Source organism: Astatotilapia calliptera, chromosome 12, assembly GCF_964374335.1.
Source record: "Astatotilapia calliptera chromosome 12, fAstCal68.1, whole genome shotgun sequence".
Lineage (NCBI taxonomy): Eukaryota > Metazoa > Chordata > Actinopteri > Cichliformes > Cichlidae > Astatotilapia > Astatotilapia calliptera.
The window spans coordinates 12,099,295-12,116,363 of NC_137433.1; the positions used below are offsets into that span (position 1 = coordinate 12,099,295).

The window sequence follows — 17,069 nt, forward strand, 5'->3', positions numbered from 1 at the left end:
AACCAAGTAAATACAGGGCCACTATTGCCAATACCAATACTAATAGGGATACTTTTAACTTATAAAGGAGTTTGATTCAGTGTTTCGTGATGAATCGGCATGACTTTGCAAATTCTTTTGCAAACACATTTTAGTGATGATGAAATCATTTTTACTTTCCAGAGCACATCTGTCAGCTTTATCATATTTTTGAAGCTTGCAATAAGGTCCAAAAGAAGGTTATTTTGGAGATCTGGAGTATGTCTATAATATATGTTCCTGTCGTTAAAACGAAAGCTGGACACCGTACAATCATTCTTGGCTCCACCACAGGGAAATCTACAGCTGTGCACTCTCCTTTCTAAACGAGCCTCACTTGTAGAACAAGCACAACAACATATAGTAACATGATATGACACGGTTACCTGCGACTTCTTCCTGAATATCATTGTGACAGGCCCTGGCTGGTTTATGTAAAAGGCAGACATTTGCTTAAACACTTGTGAAGATATCACACAAAAAGCAGCTTCCAGACTAAAAGAAGACCCCCCCTCCTCCCATGAAACCTCATATTCTTGACGATTTAAGCTGTAATGTTTTTGTGCATCTCCAGCAAATCCCAGAATGCTGCACTATTTTTTTTAATAAGCATGTTTTATCGAGCTACTCGACTCTATCAACTCTATGATTTCTCTGCGCAAAGTTCTGAGACTGGATCAGCAGCTGGTTTCTTTCCTGTCCTCCTCTCCGCGCGCTTATCGCGGTGGGTGGAGCCAAGCACGTCCCAATTTATTCATCAGGTTGTAAAATTTTAGAGAAGTAGTCGGTCAGATGAAGTGGTGACACAGAGAAACAACAGCCATGGCGAGGTCTAAGGCGAGAGTGTACACTTGTTGCGCACTGATACTACTCTGCTTGGTTGCTATAATTGTGTGTATTGCTGTACTTGCGAGACGCAAATGCCCAACTGGCACTTTCTGGAAAGCTGCAGTGGCCGCAGACTCAGGGAGATGTTCAGAGATCGGACGGTGAGTGACATTTGAAACTTTTCAACCAAACTGCTCTCTTTACTATGTTCCAACTAAGGCAAAACATGCTGGTTTCTTAACCAAAGTTTGGCAAACACTAAAACATTTTGGGGATCTTAACCCGGATAATCATCATCACGGAAGTGGAGGATTATGGTGTTTCTCTATTTACGAGGCAGCTCCTCACCCAAGTAATGAGTTCATGAGTTCAATGAGCACGCTTCAGTATGCGATTGCATAACCATGTAACATTTCATAAGAGTGGAAATTGGAGGTGATTTGCAAAACAGCGGTCTATGCAAAACATAAACATTTCCCTACTTTTAAGGCGCACTCGACAACGAAAATAGGAACGCAAAGTGATGAAGGACATTCTTCTGTTCATTTAGGGACATTCTTCAGAAAGGCGGCTCGCCAGTAGATGGCGCCATTGCTGCGCTGCTGTGCACCTCAATCATGAATCCACAGAGTGCTGGTATCGGAGGGGGGTCCATATTCACAATTATGGACGTCTCTGGTAACAAGACACCCTCACTCCCCTTATTCTAATGCAGCGCTTCAGGCCTGCCGGAAAGGATCAAGTTATAATGTCTCATCTTTTCAAAGGTAAAGTGAAAATCATCAATTCCAGAGAGACCGCCCCTGCAAACTTGAACCCTGACCTGCTTAAGTCATGTAACAGCACTATTCAAGTAAAAAAAGGTAGGCTGCTTTTCTTTTATAAGACTTCTGCATCAGTTTTTTATTCCCCTGCGTCTTTTGTAGGCTGTCTTTCTTGTTTTAATCTTCCATGTGTCATGCCCAATTACCGGCTTGAGAAGCTCCACATTGAGTAATGAATTTACAAGCTCAGGGCTCAAAGTTTAAAGACTTCTGTTTGGTGGTTTGTCATGACATAAGCAGCAGATCCTGTCAGACCATTCTGCAGATATATTTTCTTTGACAGGGATGACTTCAAGTAGCTGCGGTTACATACCCAAGGCACTGCAAGATCACACGTGCTAGAACAGCAAAGTGATTAATCTTCTATTCAGTTTAGTGTTAATGTAGGCGGACATAAATGGAAAGTAAAGTATGTAAATTATATTGTGTAAACATTATTAAACCAGGAAAACTGTAGACATGTAAAAACAAATAGTCAAATAGAAACATGGGGTGGCTGTAGCTCAGGTAGTAGAGCGGGTCACCTACTAACCGGAAGGTTGTTTCGATCCCAGTCTGCTCCAGTCTGCATGCCAAATATCCTTGGGCAAGATGCTAACCCCAGGTTGCTCTCTGATGCATCCATCGAGAAGCTCGACGGATGCATGTCAGTTAGATAGAACTAAAAACCTAGCAAAGTGATTGGGTGAATGAACAAGTTGTATAAAATACTTTGAGTGCTCAGATAGAGTAGAGAAGCGCTACATATGGATGATAAAGGAGTTACAGTAAACTCAAAACATGAGTAAATGTATGTGTTACTGTGATCAGATAGCAGATGGATTGGGGTTCCTGGGGAAATTCGAGGTTATGCAGAGGCACATCAGCTTTATGGGAAGTTGCCGTGGGCCGACCTCTTTCAGCCGACCATCAAACTGGCCAGGGAAGGATTCCCTCTTCCTTACGTCCAAAGTCTATACCTCCCAACCATCAATACAAGCAGCACCCAGTCACTGCGGTATGAAATATGTCGACAATGTGAGTTCAAAAATATGAGGAGCAAGCAATTAATGTTTTATCTCCCTGTCTTTGTCTTTTAGGAAACTATATTCAGACGAGAACGGAAACCTTCTTAAAGCCGGTGATACTGTGAAATTTGAGAAACTGGCTGACACTTTGGAGATGATCGCAAATGAGGGACCAGATGTGTTTTACAGCGGAACAATAGCGAAGGATTTAATCAGTGACATACAGAAAGAAGGTATTGTCAGACAGGTTTTATCCTGCTCTCTTTTCTGACCATTTTCTATGTCTGCCAGGCACAATGATCTAATTACAAACGAACAAATCAATTGGCTCTGTGAATCTCTGCCATGATCCCTCATAGGCTACACTGTGGGCTGTCTGGATCCATTAAAAGTTTTGATTATGAGATGCACTGTGTTCAGTTGTGCTTAGCAGAACCATTTATTTCAATGTTTTTGCTCAGGAGGAACACTCACACTGCAGGACTTGGCCTCATATAAAGTTACAGTGACTGATGCGTGGGCTGTTCCTTTGGGAGAGTACCAGATGTACTTCCCTCCGCCCCCTGCCGGAGGAATCATCCTCAGCTTCATCCTTAACATCATGAAAGGTTCCTGTTAGACACTGACTGCAGAGATTCTGATCATCTATACTTCGAAATCACTATGTGATGCTTTTGGATCATTTTATTTTTTGAGCTGAGCTGTTCAAATTATTGCATTTATTGGTTGTTGCATATGGTGTTTTTTGCATGGAAGAAACAGGTCCTATCAAATCTTTACAAGTGTGATACAGTGAGAATATATTTTTAAATAAAAGAAATAACAATTGTTTATATTTTCAGGATATAAAATGAACTCAGAACTTAAGACGACTGATGAAAAAATATTATATTATCATCGTTATATTGAAGCTTTCAAATTTTCCAATGGATTAAAGAAACATATCCGAGATCCAAAGTTCCACTCAAATAAAGTAAGTATCTGAAAATACCAACAAGAAGATTCAGGCATTAGGTTTCTCCAACAAGTACAAAGTCATGTTTTACCAAAACTAATTTCACTCAGTAACAGGCAAATCAGTTTATAACTTTTATGTAATGTGTGTTTTGTTTTTTGGTTTTTTTTCTGGATGTTTGGTTGATATTCTGTCTCCGTTAAAACAAAAGTACCATAAATTAGAGACATTTCTTTGTAAACTTACAAATTAATCAGGGGATCAAGTAATTATTTCCCCTTCACTGTACAGTAATGTGAAAAAGAACTTGCAGGACCTTTGCTGTACAGTCTTGTAGAAAACTAAGTACATCCCATGATTCAGTGGTGTGTTGAACCACTTTTAGCAACACTATCTTAAAACAATCATTTTCTATACGGCTTTATCAGTCTCTCACATTACTGTGGAGGAATCTGGCCCTCTCTAGGGTCTGGATCATGACTGAACATTTGCAAAACTGAACGTTTGCAAATAAATGTCTGCCTTTTACATGCTTCACAAGGTACCAAAGCCCAAACCGTCCCTCCTCCACTACTGTGCTTGACAGTTCGTTATGAGGTGTTTGTGATGATATGCTGTGTGGGTAGTGAGAAAGGAAGAGATACAGGCAGTGAAAATGAGCTTCCTCTGAAGGGTGACTGTGCTTAGCCTCTGAGTTAGGATGAGGAGCTCAGGAGGGGCTCAGAGTACAGCCACTACTCCTCAAGTTGAGGTGGTTTGGAGAAGAGGCCTTCTTCTGTCAACCCTTCTAAACAAGCCATTAGTGTTAGTCTTTCCTCGCTGTACTGTGAGTTTAGAGGTTTTCTCTAGTTTATATCAATTTCTTTGAGCAATGCACACTTTGACTTTAGGGTAAATTTACAGCAATTTCCAGTCGTGGGAAGATTGTAGCATTGTGTTAAAGCAATGGAACACTCTAGACTAGCAAACGTCTTCTTTTATACATGTATGTGTGCTCACTCTTACATCTGATCAAGTACATTTGATTAACAGCATCAGGCTGCTACTTACCCTCTTAATTCTTATGGAAGCAGTAAGGGTGTACTTAGTTTTTCACATTACTGCATAGAGTGCTTTCTCCCATAAATCTTTCATTTCAACATGATAATTCTGACAGGCAGTGTAATGTTTGAAATAAATAAGTAACAAATAAGAGTTTTAAAAGCAGATGAACTCAAATCCCTTTTAGATTTGGCTCTAATTTGTTGTTTGTCTTGATATTCCTGTATTTTCTGTAATGCGTTTGTTTTTTTGCCATCTGTACTTCTAACAGATGGCAAAGAATTTCACAGAGGGTAGCTTTGCAGACAACATACGGATCTTGATCAGCAGCGACAAGACTCACGATCTCCAGTATTACGGCATCACTCCGTATCTGGAGAGCATGGGTACCACACATGTGTCTGTGCTGACTGAAGATGGATCCGCTGTGTCTGTCACCAGCAGCATCAACCACATGTCAGTGTCTGGATGAATCTGTTTCACTGTTATGCTGGACTTATGCTGGGCTTACACTGTGCGATTTTTGGCCCATTTTGAGCCGATTTTTGAGTCGTGCGACCGTTTTGACGATCGGCCCGATTTTGGCCTTCATCGTGCATCGTATAGTATACGTGGGGTAACGAGACTCGATTAACACCTCACGACCAGCTCCAGATCATCAATCGCTTGGTCGCGAGGGTGTCACTGCAGTTTGTCACACTGTGCACGCGCAAACACAAATGTCAGCGAAAAAGACGGCGCAGCACGGCAGTGCAGCGTGTGATCTGGACACAAGCGATGGAGGCACAACTTGTAGAACTTTGGAAAGCTCATCCGAGCCTTTTCGATGTGGCCTCACAAAATTATCACGACCACAACAACCGTGAAAATAGTTGGATCTACACTGCTGCTCAATCACAGCTGCCTGATCAATGTTTTTCATTAGCAATTTAGCAAAGTTGATGGTGGTGGTGTGCGTGTCTGTGTGAGTGAAAGACAGAGAGGGAGAGCGAGCGATAGAATTTCTGTTATAACCTTCGTTTTATGTACGCACAGTGTGAGCACTCAGGTCGCATCAGAGCATCGGGCCGTATAGTGTGAGACCCTGCATCGTGCCCTATGAACTTTTAATCGCGCGACTGAAAAAAATCGCACATAAGCAGCTATCAAAAATGTGTCTTCCTTTGAAACTGAAAGATTAAAAAGGTTTAAGAGATTATTTTTAGAAGCTGCTTTGTACAATGGCTGTACTGCAGAATGAGTTTGTGTTGTCTGCGTCACAGGGTGTAGATCTAGTTGATTTAATGTTGTTTTCTTTACAGATTTGGCTCCAAAGTCTTCTCTCCAAGTACTGGAATCATCCTCAACAACCAGTTGTATGACTTCTGTAGAAGAGCTGAAAGTATCTCTACAGGTAAAGGATCAGCACGATCCATTTTACATTTAATATTTATGAAACTCAAGCAATCACGGGAGAGCATTAGGCAGAAGAGGTGGCACAGTGAGGATTCTTTCAATGGCTTTTTACTAATGGCACAAAGAGTTTATTTTTTTAGTGGTAACTGTTATTTTCCCTTTCAGCAGTGGGATTAATGAAACACTGCCTCATTGTTAGACAAATCTTGTGAGACCAGTTTTAAACTGGAGCAACGGGAGACTCAGGAGCTTGATACAAAAAACCCTCCAAAACGTTATCATACCTTACGTCAAGATAAACAAGATAAACTAAGTAAACACATCTTGTTGTGACCTATTATTATCTCACAGTTCTGAAATCATTTTCCTGACACAACATATTTTTCTTTTATGTAATTATGTCAAAGATTCAGAAGAGGCTGCCGTAACATTAAGACACATATTCCTCAAAATCAGGTAATGTCAGTGCCAGCCAGCTGCTCATCTAGGTCACTGGGACAGTTTGGGACCCAAAGGAGAGACTTCACACTTATGATGTAGTTACATAAATACAGAGAAATTTCCACAGTTCCAAAACAATTAGTAAGGTTGCAACTTACTTGTCACGGTCCGGGGCAGCGGCCGTGTGAAGAGTGGAAGGAGGACTCAAATGCAGCACTTATTCAGATGTGAAGGGTGATTTATTAACAATACCAGACATAAAGTGGAGATGGCAAACAGAACTAAGGACGAACTAAACTGGGATAAACTACACAGAGGAGTGGCAAACCTGAACATGAAGGGAGAACAGCAGGGAGAGCACGCAGGGGATTTCACAAGGTATGAATACAGACGACACGACGAGGAGCAGAGGAAAACACACACTATAAGTACACAGAGAGATACTGGGAAATCACACACAGGTGGGAGACACAGCTGGACCTGGTTAACCTGACGAGACAGGGGAACACTGACACCAGGGACCAATAGAGGGAGCACAAACCCAAAACCCAGTATCTAAAATCCCAAACACAAACCATCCCAAAACAGCCATGAATAATAATGAAAGTAATAACAATAAAGAACACAAACACAAAGTCACCGAGTCATGGTCGCAGGACCATGACAGTACCCCCCCCTCAAGGGCTGGCCCCTGACAGCCACAGAAACACACCACCAGACCCGGGCGGGTGGCAGGGGGCCCAGGACGGAGGGACCGGGCCATGACCAAAACGAAGGCCCCAGAGTCCCAAACAAACGTTCACAAAACCCACAGGGGAGCCGAGTCCGAAACACAGTTCAGGCGGCCGGCCACGAAGAAGGCAACGGCGGCCGCTCAGGCGATGGCGGTCCAGGGGCCGGCCGTGCGGAAGGCAACGGCGGCCGCTCAGGCGATGGCGGTCCGGGGGCCGGCTGTGCGGAAGGCAACGGCGGCTGCTCAGGCGATGGCGCCCGGCCAGTAGCCTAGCCAGCGGTCTAGAAAACGGCCGTTTAGCTCCAGACCCAAACGAGGCTGGGCCAGGCGAGGCTGAAGGCATGGAAGCCGGGGCCGCAGCGGGCGAAGATGCTGAAGACGCTGCTGCAGGCAATGGTGCGGATGCTGAAGACGCTGCTGCAGGCGAAGATGCAGACACGAAGGCTGGACCAGACGAAGATGCAGACACGAAGGCTGGACCAGACGAGGATGCAGACACGAAGGCTGGACCAGACGAGGATGCAGACACGAAGGCTGGACCAGGCGAGGCTGATGAGGATGCTGAAGCGGAGGCTGGACCAGGCGCAGTGGGTGAAGATGAGGATGCTGTGGCCAAGGATGCGGGCACGAAGGCTGGACCAGACGAGGATGCAGACACAAAGGCTGGACCAGGCGATGCTGAAGCAGAAGCCGAAGCTGGACCAGGCGATGCTGAAGCAGAAGCCGAAGCCGGACCAGGCGTGGATGAAGCTGGAGATGAAACCGGGCCAGGCGTGGATGAAACCGGGCCAGGCGTGGATGAAACCGGGCCAGGCGATGAAGAAGCTGTAGCTGAAGCCGGGCTGGGCGAGGACGAAGCTGTAGCTGAAGCTGGGCCAGGTGAGGATGAAGCTGGACCAGAATCAGGCGAGGCTGAAGCCGAGGATGAAGCCGGACCAGGCGTGGATGAAACCGGGCCAGGCGTGGATGAAACCGGGCCAGGCGAGGATGAAGCCGGACCAGGCGAGGCTGAAGCCGAGGATGAAGCCGGACCAGGCGTGGATGAAACCGGGCCAGGCGTGGATGAAACCGGGCCAGGCGAGGATGAAGCCGGACCAGGCGATGATGAAGCTGTAGCCGAAGCTGGGTCAGGCGAAGCTGACGCTGAAGCTGAAGCTGGGCCAGGTGAGGATGAAGCTGGACCAGAACCAGGCGAGGCTGAAGCTTCAGGCTGAGGCGTGGCAGTAGCAGGTGGTAGCGCTGCAGGTGATGGTACTGCAGGAGGCGGCGCTGCAGCCACAGGTGGAGAAGCAGCCACAGGTGGAGAAGCAGCCACAGGTGGCCGGACGGGATCCTCGGGCCCCCCAGCCGACGTGGCAGTCAGTGTGGCATGAGGCTGGACGGGCTCCTCGGGCCCCCCAGCTAGCGAAGCAGGAGGCTGGACGGGCTCCTCGGGCCCCCCAGCGAAAACAGCCGCAGAACCAGTGGGCACCGGGGCCCCCGGCACACATGAAACAAAACCAGTAGGCACGTGGGCCTCTGGCACACATGAAACAAAACCAGTAGGCACGTGGGCCTCTGGCACATATGAGACAAAACCAGTAGGCACGTGGGCCTCTGGCACATATGAAACAAAACCAGTAGGCACGTGGGCCTCTGGCACGTATGAAACAAAACCAGTAGGCACGTGGGCCTCCGGCACACATAAGGAGGGCTGCAGCTGCGCAGAGCACTGACCCTGCTCAGGCAGTGACAGCCCGGTGCAGTTCACAGCTGGCATTTTGGCCTCCAGGGGTCCAGAGTAAGCTGAGGGCAGTAACCCAGCCTCTGGGGAAGCCCCGGAGTGAGCAATAGTCTCTAATGTAGCCAGCTTTTGAGGAACAGGTCCGTAGTGAAACAGTTTGTCTCCCTGCTCAGAAACAGCGGTGGAAAAACAGTGTGAAAATTGTGGCTTAAGGGAGGCTAATGGTTGAGCTACAGACTGGGAAGCTTGTGGCTGGACACAGAACTGAGCCGGAGAATGGCAATAAAGTCCTGGCTCAGACAGACACAGTCTGTCAGTTTTGCAGCGGGTTTGTACACGCCCACTTGGGAAGGATCCGTTACCACGAAGGTAGGTAAGCGATCCATACAGTCTCCCATCCCGCTCTGAATAGCCCCAGAAAACAAAGTCCCGGAAACTGGGGAAAGCAATGCATCCCGCTCACTCACCGCATCGGGCTGCTCGAAAGTGAATGCAGATGGGGGGAGAAGTCCAAGGTCCAAAAGAAGAAACTCCTGCTCCCACGAACGAAGCGAGCCCAGAAGCCATGGGAGACCGGTCACCAGACGCTGTAGCCGCCTCTCTATAGCGCGCTGGGACGTGCCACCCGGGTTTTCCAGCCACAGGTCGATGAGCTCCTGTGTGGCATCGATGAGCGTCTCCCGTAGCTCCCTGGACGGATTAAGCGCTGCTGGGTCCATCTTGTGGTCACGTCGTACTGTCACGGTCCGGGGCAGCGGCCGTGTGAAGAGTGGAAAGGAGGACTCAGATGCAGCACTTATTCAGATGTGAAGGGTGATTTATTAACAATACCAGACATAAAGTGGAGATGGCAAACAGAACTAAGGACGAACTAAACTGGGATAAACTACACAGAGGAGTGGCAAACCTGAACATGAAGGGAGAACAGCAGGGAGAGCACGCAGGGGATTTCACAAGGTATGAATACAGACGACGCGACGAGGAGCAGAGGAAAACACACACTATAAGTACACAGAGAGACACTGGGAAATCACACACAGGTGGGAGACACAGCTGGACCTGGTTAACCTGACGAGACAGGGGAACACTGACACCAGGGACCAATAGAGGGAGCACAAACCCAAAACCCAGTATCTAAAATCCCAAACACAAACCATCCCAAAACAGCCATGAATAATAATAAAAGTAATAACAATAAAGAACACAAACACAAAGTCACCGAGTCATGGTCGCAGGACCATGACATTACTATAATGATTATAGCATATTTATGTATATACAGTGGGGCAAAAAAGTATTTAGTCAGCCACCGATTGTGCAAGTTCTCCCACTTAAAATGATGACAGAGGTCAGTAATTTGCACCAGAGGTACACTTCAACTGTGAGAGACAGAATGTGAAAAAAAAAATCCAGGAATTCACATGGTAGGATTTGTAAAGAATTTATTCGTAAATTAGGGTGGAAAATAAGTATTTGGTCACCTCAAACAAGGAAAATCTCTGGCTCTCACAGACCTGTAACGTCTTCTGTAAGAAGCTTTTCTGTCCCCCACTCATTACCTGTATGAATGGCACCTGTTTGAACTGATCATCTGTATAAAAGACACCTGTCCACAGCCTCAAACAGTCAGACTCCAAACTCCGCCATGGCCAAGACCAAAGAGCTTTCGAAGGACACCAGGAAAAGTATTGTAGACCTGCACCAGACTGGGAAGAGTGAATCTACAATAGGCAAGCAGCTTGGTGTGAAAAAATCAACTGTGGGAGCAATCATCAGAAAATGGAAGACATACAAGACCACTGATAATCTCCCTCGATCTGGGGCTCCACGCAAGATCTCATCCCGTGGGGTCAAAATGATCATGAGAACGGTGAGCAAAGATCCCAGAACCACACGGGGGGACCTGGTGAATGACCTGCAGAGAGCTGGGACCAAAGTAACAAAGGTCACCATCAGTAACACACTACAACGGCAGGGAATCAAATCCCGCAGTGCCAGACGTGTTCCGCTGCTGAAGCCAGTGCATGTCCAGGCCCGTCTGAAGTTTGCCAGAGAGCACATGGATGATACAGCAGAGGATTGGGAGAATGTCATGTGGTCAGATGAAACCAAAGTAGAACTTTTTGGTATAAACTCAACTCGTCGTGTTTGGAGGAAGAAGAATAGTGAGTTGCATCCCAAGAACACCATACCTACTGTGAAGCATGGGGGTGGAAACATCATGCTATGGGGCTGTTTTTCTGCCAAGGGGACAGGACGACTGATCCGTGTTAAGGACAGAATGAATGGGGCCATGTATCGTGAGATTTTGAGCCAAAACCTCCTTCCATCAGTGAGAACTTTGAAGATGAAACGAGGCTGGGTCTTGCAACATGACAATGATCCAAAACACACCGCCCGGGCAACAAAGGAGTGGCTCCGTAAGAAGCATTTGAAAGTCCTGGAGTGGCCTAGCCAGTCTCCAGACCTCAACCCCATAGAAAATCTGTGGCGGGAGTTGAAAGTCCGTGTTGCTCGGCGACAGCCCCAAAACATCACTGCTCTCGAGAAGATCTGCATGGAGGAATGGGCCAAAATACCAGCTACTGTGTGTGCAAACCTGGTAAAGACCTATAGTAAACGTTTGACCTCTGTTATTGCCAACAAAGGTTATGTTACAAAGTATTGAGTTGTATTTTTGTTATTGACCAAATACTTATTTTCCACCCTGATTTACGAATAAATTCTTTACAAATCCTACCATGTGGATTCATGGATTTTTTTTTCACATTCTGTCTCTCACAGTTGAAGTGTACCTCTGGTGCAAATTACTGACCTCTGTCATCGTTTTAAGTGGGGGAACTTGCACAATCGGTGGCTGACTAAATACTTTTTTGCCCCACTGTATGTCTGTATGTACCCTATCACCTCCTTAACCGGTGGACTAATCTGAACAAAACTTTGCACAAACATCGTCACACATACAGCGATTATTAATATTATTAATACAGCAATTTTTATGTTTTTTTTCCATCATTCCTCTGCGAATGCGACGTTATGTTCTCCTTTTTTTTTGTTTCACATGTCACGTTCAGTGTACCCCACCTATACCTAACTTAAAGGTGACCAACATTTGCATCTGTGTATTGTTTAAGTCACCACTAAATACAGAATGGTGTTTTTGCTAGTAATTGTAATAGAGATTTAGCCAACTTCAAATAGTCTACATACCAAGCTGTCCAAGGTTAGAAATAATCTGTTTACTTAGCGGCACATTTTATGCGTTTGTGGTTGGGCATTTGAATAAATCATTTTCTATTTGGATATTATTATTGGTCCAGACATATTCGAAATTTCTTTCTATATTTCTGTACAAACACGTGTGAGTACTTAGCTACACTGGCACTTTTCTGTCGATGTATCATATGTTGATGTAACTGAGGTATTTATATACCTGATAAAAATGCATATTTAATATTAGCATGTTAGGTTGTGAGCATGTTGGCATTTTAGCATTTAGCTAAAATTAGCATGCTATTGTTAGCTAAATGCTAAAAGCTCTTCTGTACCAAAGCAGGGATTCATGGCTACGGCTGTATTCTAGAGCTAGTTAATATGAAGCTTTAGCACCTTTTACACCTTTAGGAGCTGTGGATATCTATGGGGCGCCGTTTGTAAAGTGAAACATGCTGAAATTAACGGCAACATTTTTCCACATTTAGCTCAAAACCTTACAAAAACGTATTTTTTTGAGTAATTTTTTACAACATTTAGTAAAATATTTGTAACTTTTCATCAAATGTTAAATATTAAATCTAAATGTTAAATATTAAATCTAAATATTATATTTAAATCTAAATGTTAAATGTTAAATCTAAATGTTAAATGTTAAATCTAAATATTATATTTAAATCTAAATGTTAAATGTTAAATCTAAATGTTAAATGTTGAATCTAAATATTATATTTAAATCTAAATGTTAAATGTTAAATCTAAATCTAAATGTTAAATCTAAATGCTAAATGTTAAATGTTAAACCTAAATGTTTAGGCTAATATGCAAATTAATTGTACGGATCAATGGAAATACCAAAATAAAAGCTTCCCGAAAACCTCCGGTGCAAAATTGTCTGTTCTCCTCCACACTTCTCCTCGCTTCACTTCTTGCCTACGAGCATGTCCAGCGATTTTGCTGGACATGTGCTGCAGCGATTGTGAAGTGGAGACTGCAGCTGCTAAGAGTGCACTACTGCTAAACCTTTGGATGGCCGACAAAACGGATCTTCCGATGTTTTCAGCTAAATCGCCGGACGTGCTTTCTCATGGTCGGGTTATGGCTGAATTCCAGTGGAATGACGGTCCCGCCATAATAGACGTTCCAGCCATGTGTTCCAGCCCTAAACCTAACCTTATCCCTAACTATAACCTTATTCCTAACCTTTACTAGCAGTTAAATGACGTAAAATAGTGTTTTCCAAATCGATTTTTAGAAAATGAACAACATGTGTAGATTGAGTCCAAACGGTTCTCATGTGCTCTCCTTTTTCCGATGCCGTAATTTAGGAACGTGTTGGGTACCCGAAAGCATAAAATGTTGACAATTTGTCACCTAGCGAAAATTATTACGCTTTGGGAGTGAGAACGTGTCTGACCACTACCGGCACACTTTTGCACCGGAGGTTTTCGGAAAGCTTTTATTTTGGTGAAAGGAGCTTGCAAAGAAAAGCGTCTGGACTTCTTTAAGTTGCTTGAAGACGAGGATGCCAATGTGAACATTGATGTCTGATGTCAGATGCTGAACAAAAGTAAACGGCACATGTCAGGGTTGAATAAATGCCCTTCACCCTCTGCTTCACATCATTCAGAAGCAATCATTTTGTGATCATTTTTCTCCTAACAGTGATGAGTGTGGATTGTAGTTTTGTGCTGTCACTCAAGGCTTTTGTTGTATTTCTCAGGAGAGCAGCCTCCCTCCTCTATGGCTCCAGTTGTGCTGAAGTCTCAGTCGAAGACACTGGTGATTGGATCGACTGGTGGGAATATGATCACTACTGGAATGGCCTCGGTACGTGTCCAGGAGATAAAATGATGCAAACCCTCTTTGGTGTTAGAGTAAACATTGTAGTCAGAGGCATTTTCACCCTAATCCATTCTTTAATCATCACTTTCCCATCTGAAAGACTGCAATGTATTCTACTATTTCTCTTCAAGGCGCTCATAAACCACCTTTGGTTTGGAAAGAGCCTTAAGGACGCAATTAATACTCCAGTTGTTTATGTCGACTCTGAAAATGCAGTAAAGTTTGAACCCAACTTTGAAAAGGTACGTGTAAATATTCAGTGTATTTAAATGATAGCACAATAAGAAATTCTGCTTTTGTTCTATCTGAATCTCTTCTCCTCTTTGTACTTCAGGATGTAATTGAGGCTCTTAAGAAAAAGGGACACAATCATCAACCAGCAACACGTTTCTACAATGTAGTTAACGCTGTGGAAAAGGAAGACAGCTGTATCTCTGCATGGTCTGATGAAAGGAAAAAAGGCAAAGCAGCTGGTTACTGAGGCCAAAAGCCAGGGATGTTAGTTTAATAGCATAGCTTTAAGGTTATACAAATTCTTGCAGCCACAAAACCACAAAATCTGTAGCAGATGGTGTCTGTCCTGCTGGAAAATCATTGAACAAGATGCTGATTATCTGTCTTCTTCAGCTGAGTACCTACAGAAGCATGTAGCAGTTGAACTCGTGGCCTCTAGACACAACTGACTCTAACAGTAACATGATGGATTTTGCTGCACAAGAAGAAGCAACAGCCTTATCTGTGACTGTGCCTGACCCCCCCCCCCCTTTCACTCTTCTGCTTATTTGTACACATTTTACCATCTGGTACTTCTGCCATTTCTCTCTTCTCTGGCATTTCTTTCAGGTTTTCTGTAGTAAAAGCAACAGATACATTATGTAAGGTACATGATACTACACTCGTGTTTCAGGCATGTGCATAATAAAACTGAGTTTAATGATAAAATAATTCAATGTTCAAATCATAAAGCCAAAAGAGTACAAAGAAAACAAATACATCATAAAAACTGAAAAAAATGTTATTATATTTTATAAATTATTGGGGATATATTGATATTGAATTTCATTATCTAAATTTTTATCAGCCAATTTAGGATAATAGTTGGTCTGATATTTAACAGCCAAATCTTTCTCTTAAATGTTGATTTCACAATCATGCAAATATTCAAAAAATATTCTTTGTTTGATGCCAAAATTTGGACATGAATAGACTGAATAAAAAAAAAAACAATCATTCACATAGACTGCAGATAAAAGAAGTGAAAGAAGCACATAGTTTAAAATTACTTAAACCTGCGTTTTTTCTAAGCGTCGTGCCAGCTAGAGACAGTTGTATAGAAATCTGTGGGAAAACGGCTCGATTGTGGTGGATTTATAGGCTCAGTTCTTGCTTTTAAGTCTTATAGATTACATGTTTTGTAAACTATGCTTCACATGATTGTTCAGATGGATGAAACAAAAAAAATGGTGACAGGCATAAGACATTAGAAATAGAACACTACAAAGTAGTGGGTAACTTCACAGTGCCCGTGTCCCACTTGTATATTCAAGCTTTGTAAAACTCACAATTAAAACTTAATAGGCTAAACCAAATAACACTGGTGCGATTGTCATTGTCAGCTTCACAAAATCTAGAGGCAACAGACTATAGAGATTAATTCATAATGTTGTCTTAAATTGAGATATTCGTCCATTTGGTCGCAGGGTGTGTGGCATCAGTTTAACCTCCTAGGACATGGCATCCACATCAGTGGACATCACATTTTGGTTTGTCTAGACCAACATACTAAATTTTGCTCTACAAGGGCCTGATATCCACTTACGAGGACATTATACTGCCACTGTTCTATCGAAATTTAGATAGAATGTCATCTTATGTGGATCTCATTTTTCTCAGAAACAAAAATCAGGAAAAAAAAAATCAGGTAATTTTTTTACATTCATCAGGTCCCAAAAGCCCAAATAACAAAGAGAAATGAAAAATGCATGCCATGAAAGAGTTTAGGTCTTAGGAGGTTAAAATTCTTTAAAAAAATGAAATACTAAATATTTTTTGCTTCTTAACTTTAGTTTTTTTTTTCTTTTGGATCAGAGGTTCTTATGTCTGACATATAAATAGCTGTTCATGCATAGCATTTTTACCCTTTGCACATGAGCTGCTTTGTCACTGTTATTTTATGTACATATATCAAATGAAAATTTTGCATTTGTGCAAAACATATTCCCTGTGTGTATAATAGTAATGGATACATCTTCAAAGTTGCTCATTTTTATAATAAATGGTTGAATGGTCAGTACTTTAAATTTCACCTTAAAATGTTATAGATGCATTGAAAATCTGGTTTCTATTTTTTTTTTTTGTAAAACCAAAATGATTAAAAAATGAATATACAGTTGAAAATAAAGTAAACAAAAGGAAAAAATAAATTCTGGTCGCAGTCGATGTTTGACAGCCGGGCAGTAATGGCTTTTTTGTGGATGTACCAATGTGCCCTTCTGCTGTTGGTCTCTCCCTCCAACCTGAGGTCACTGTTATTGATGTGTGCCCCGTAATGTAGTCTGTGCAGCCTGTCTATGTTGTTTCTCATAGATCAGTTTGAAATTTTTTGTGGGGGACATTGTAGCAGTTGGAACAAGATAATCCGATCAAACGTTGACTCATACATTCAGCAGAGACGTTTGCTGAGCGAAAGTTTGACGCACTTTCCAGTGAACACCTACAGCACGCAATCAATTCTCACAGCAACACAGATAAAATGTTATTTTACTCGTAATACAGGAAAATAAATCAATCCTGAAGGGAAAAGGTCAGATGATAAGATCCTGGTGTTTTTTAGGGTGGGCTGCTTTGCCCCGTCACATGGTATTTGGACCTCGGGGGGTGTGACAGTCACACTGTGCCCTGACCTTATAGGAGCCACCTGCTGCAAATGTCACATTACCATGTCTGGCAGCAGGAACAAAAGGTTGCCAGGAGAGGATCATGGGTAGGGCCTCATGCGATGACCACCCTGCTTTTCCCTGGCAAACAGTGGCAGTTCAGGCATTTC

The 17,069-nt window shown here is 43.4% G+C and overlaps 1 protein-coding gene across 1 annotated transcript; it reads left to right on the plus strand.

Moving 5' to 3' along the window:
• The first annotated feature begins 743 nt into the window (after positions 1-743).
• LOC113034090 (glutathione hydrolase 5 proenzyme-like) lies at positions 744-16,446 on the plus strand. The gene is made up of 12 exons (XM_026188408.2): positions 744-1,007; positions 1,397-1,524; positions 1,614-1,709; positions 2,481-2,667; positions 2,750-2,910; positions 3,139-3,285; positions 3,520-3,650; positions 4,945-5,129; positions 5,975-6,066; positions 13,902-14,008; positions 14,155-14,265; positions 14,358-16,446. Exons 1-12 carry the CDS (start codon positions 841-843, stop codon positions 14,502-14,504), a joined length of 1,659 nt encoding a protein of 552 aa, XP_026044193.1. The 5' UTR covers positions 744-840; the 3' UTR covers positions 14,505-16,446.
• The last annotated feature ends 623 nt before the right edge of the window (positions 16,447-17,069 follow it).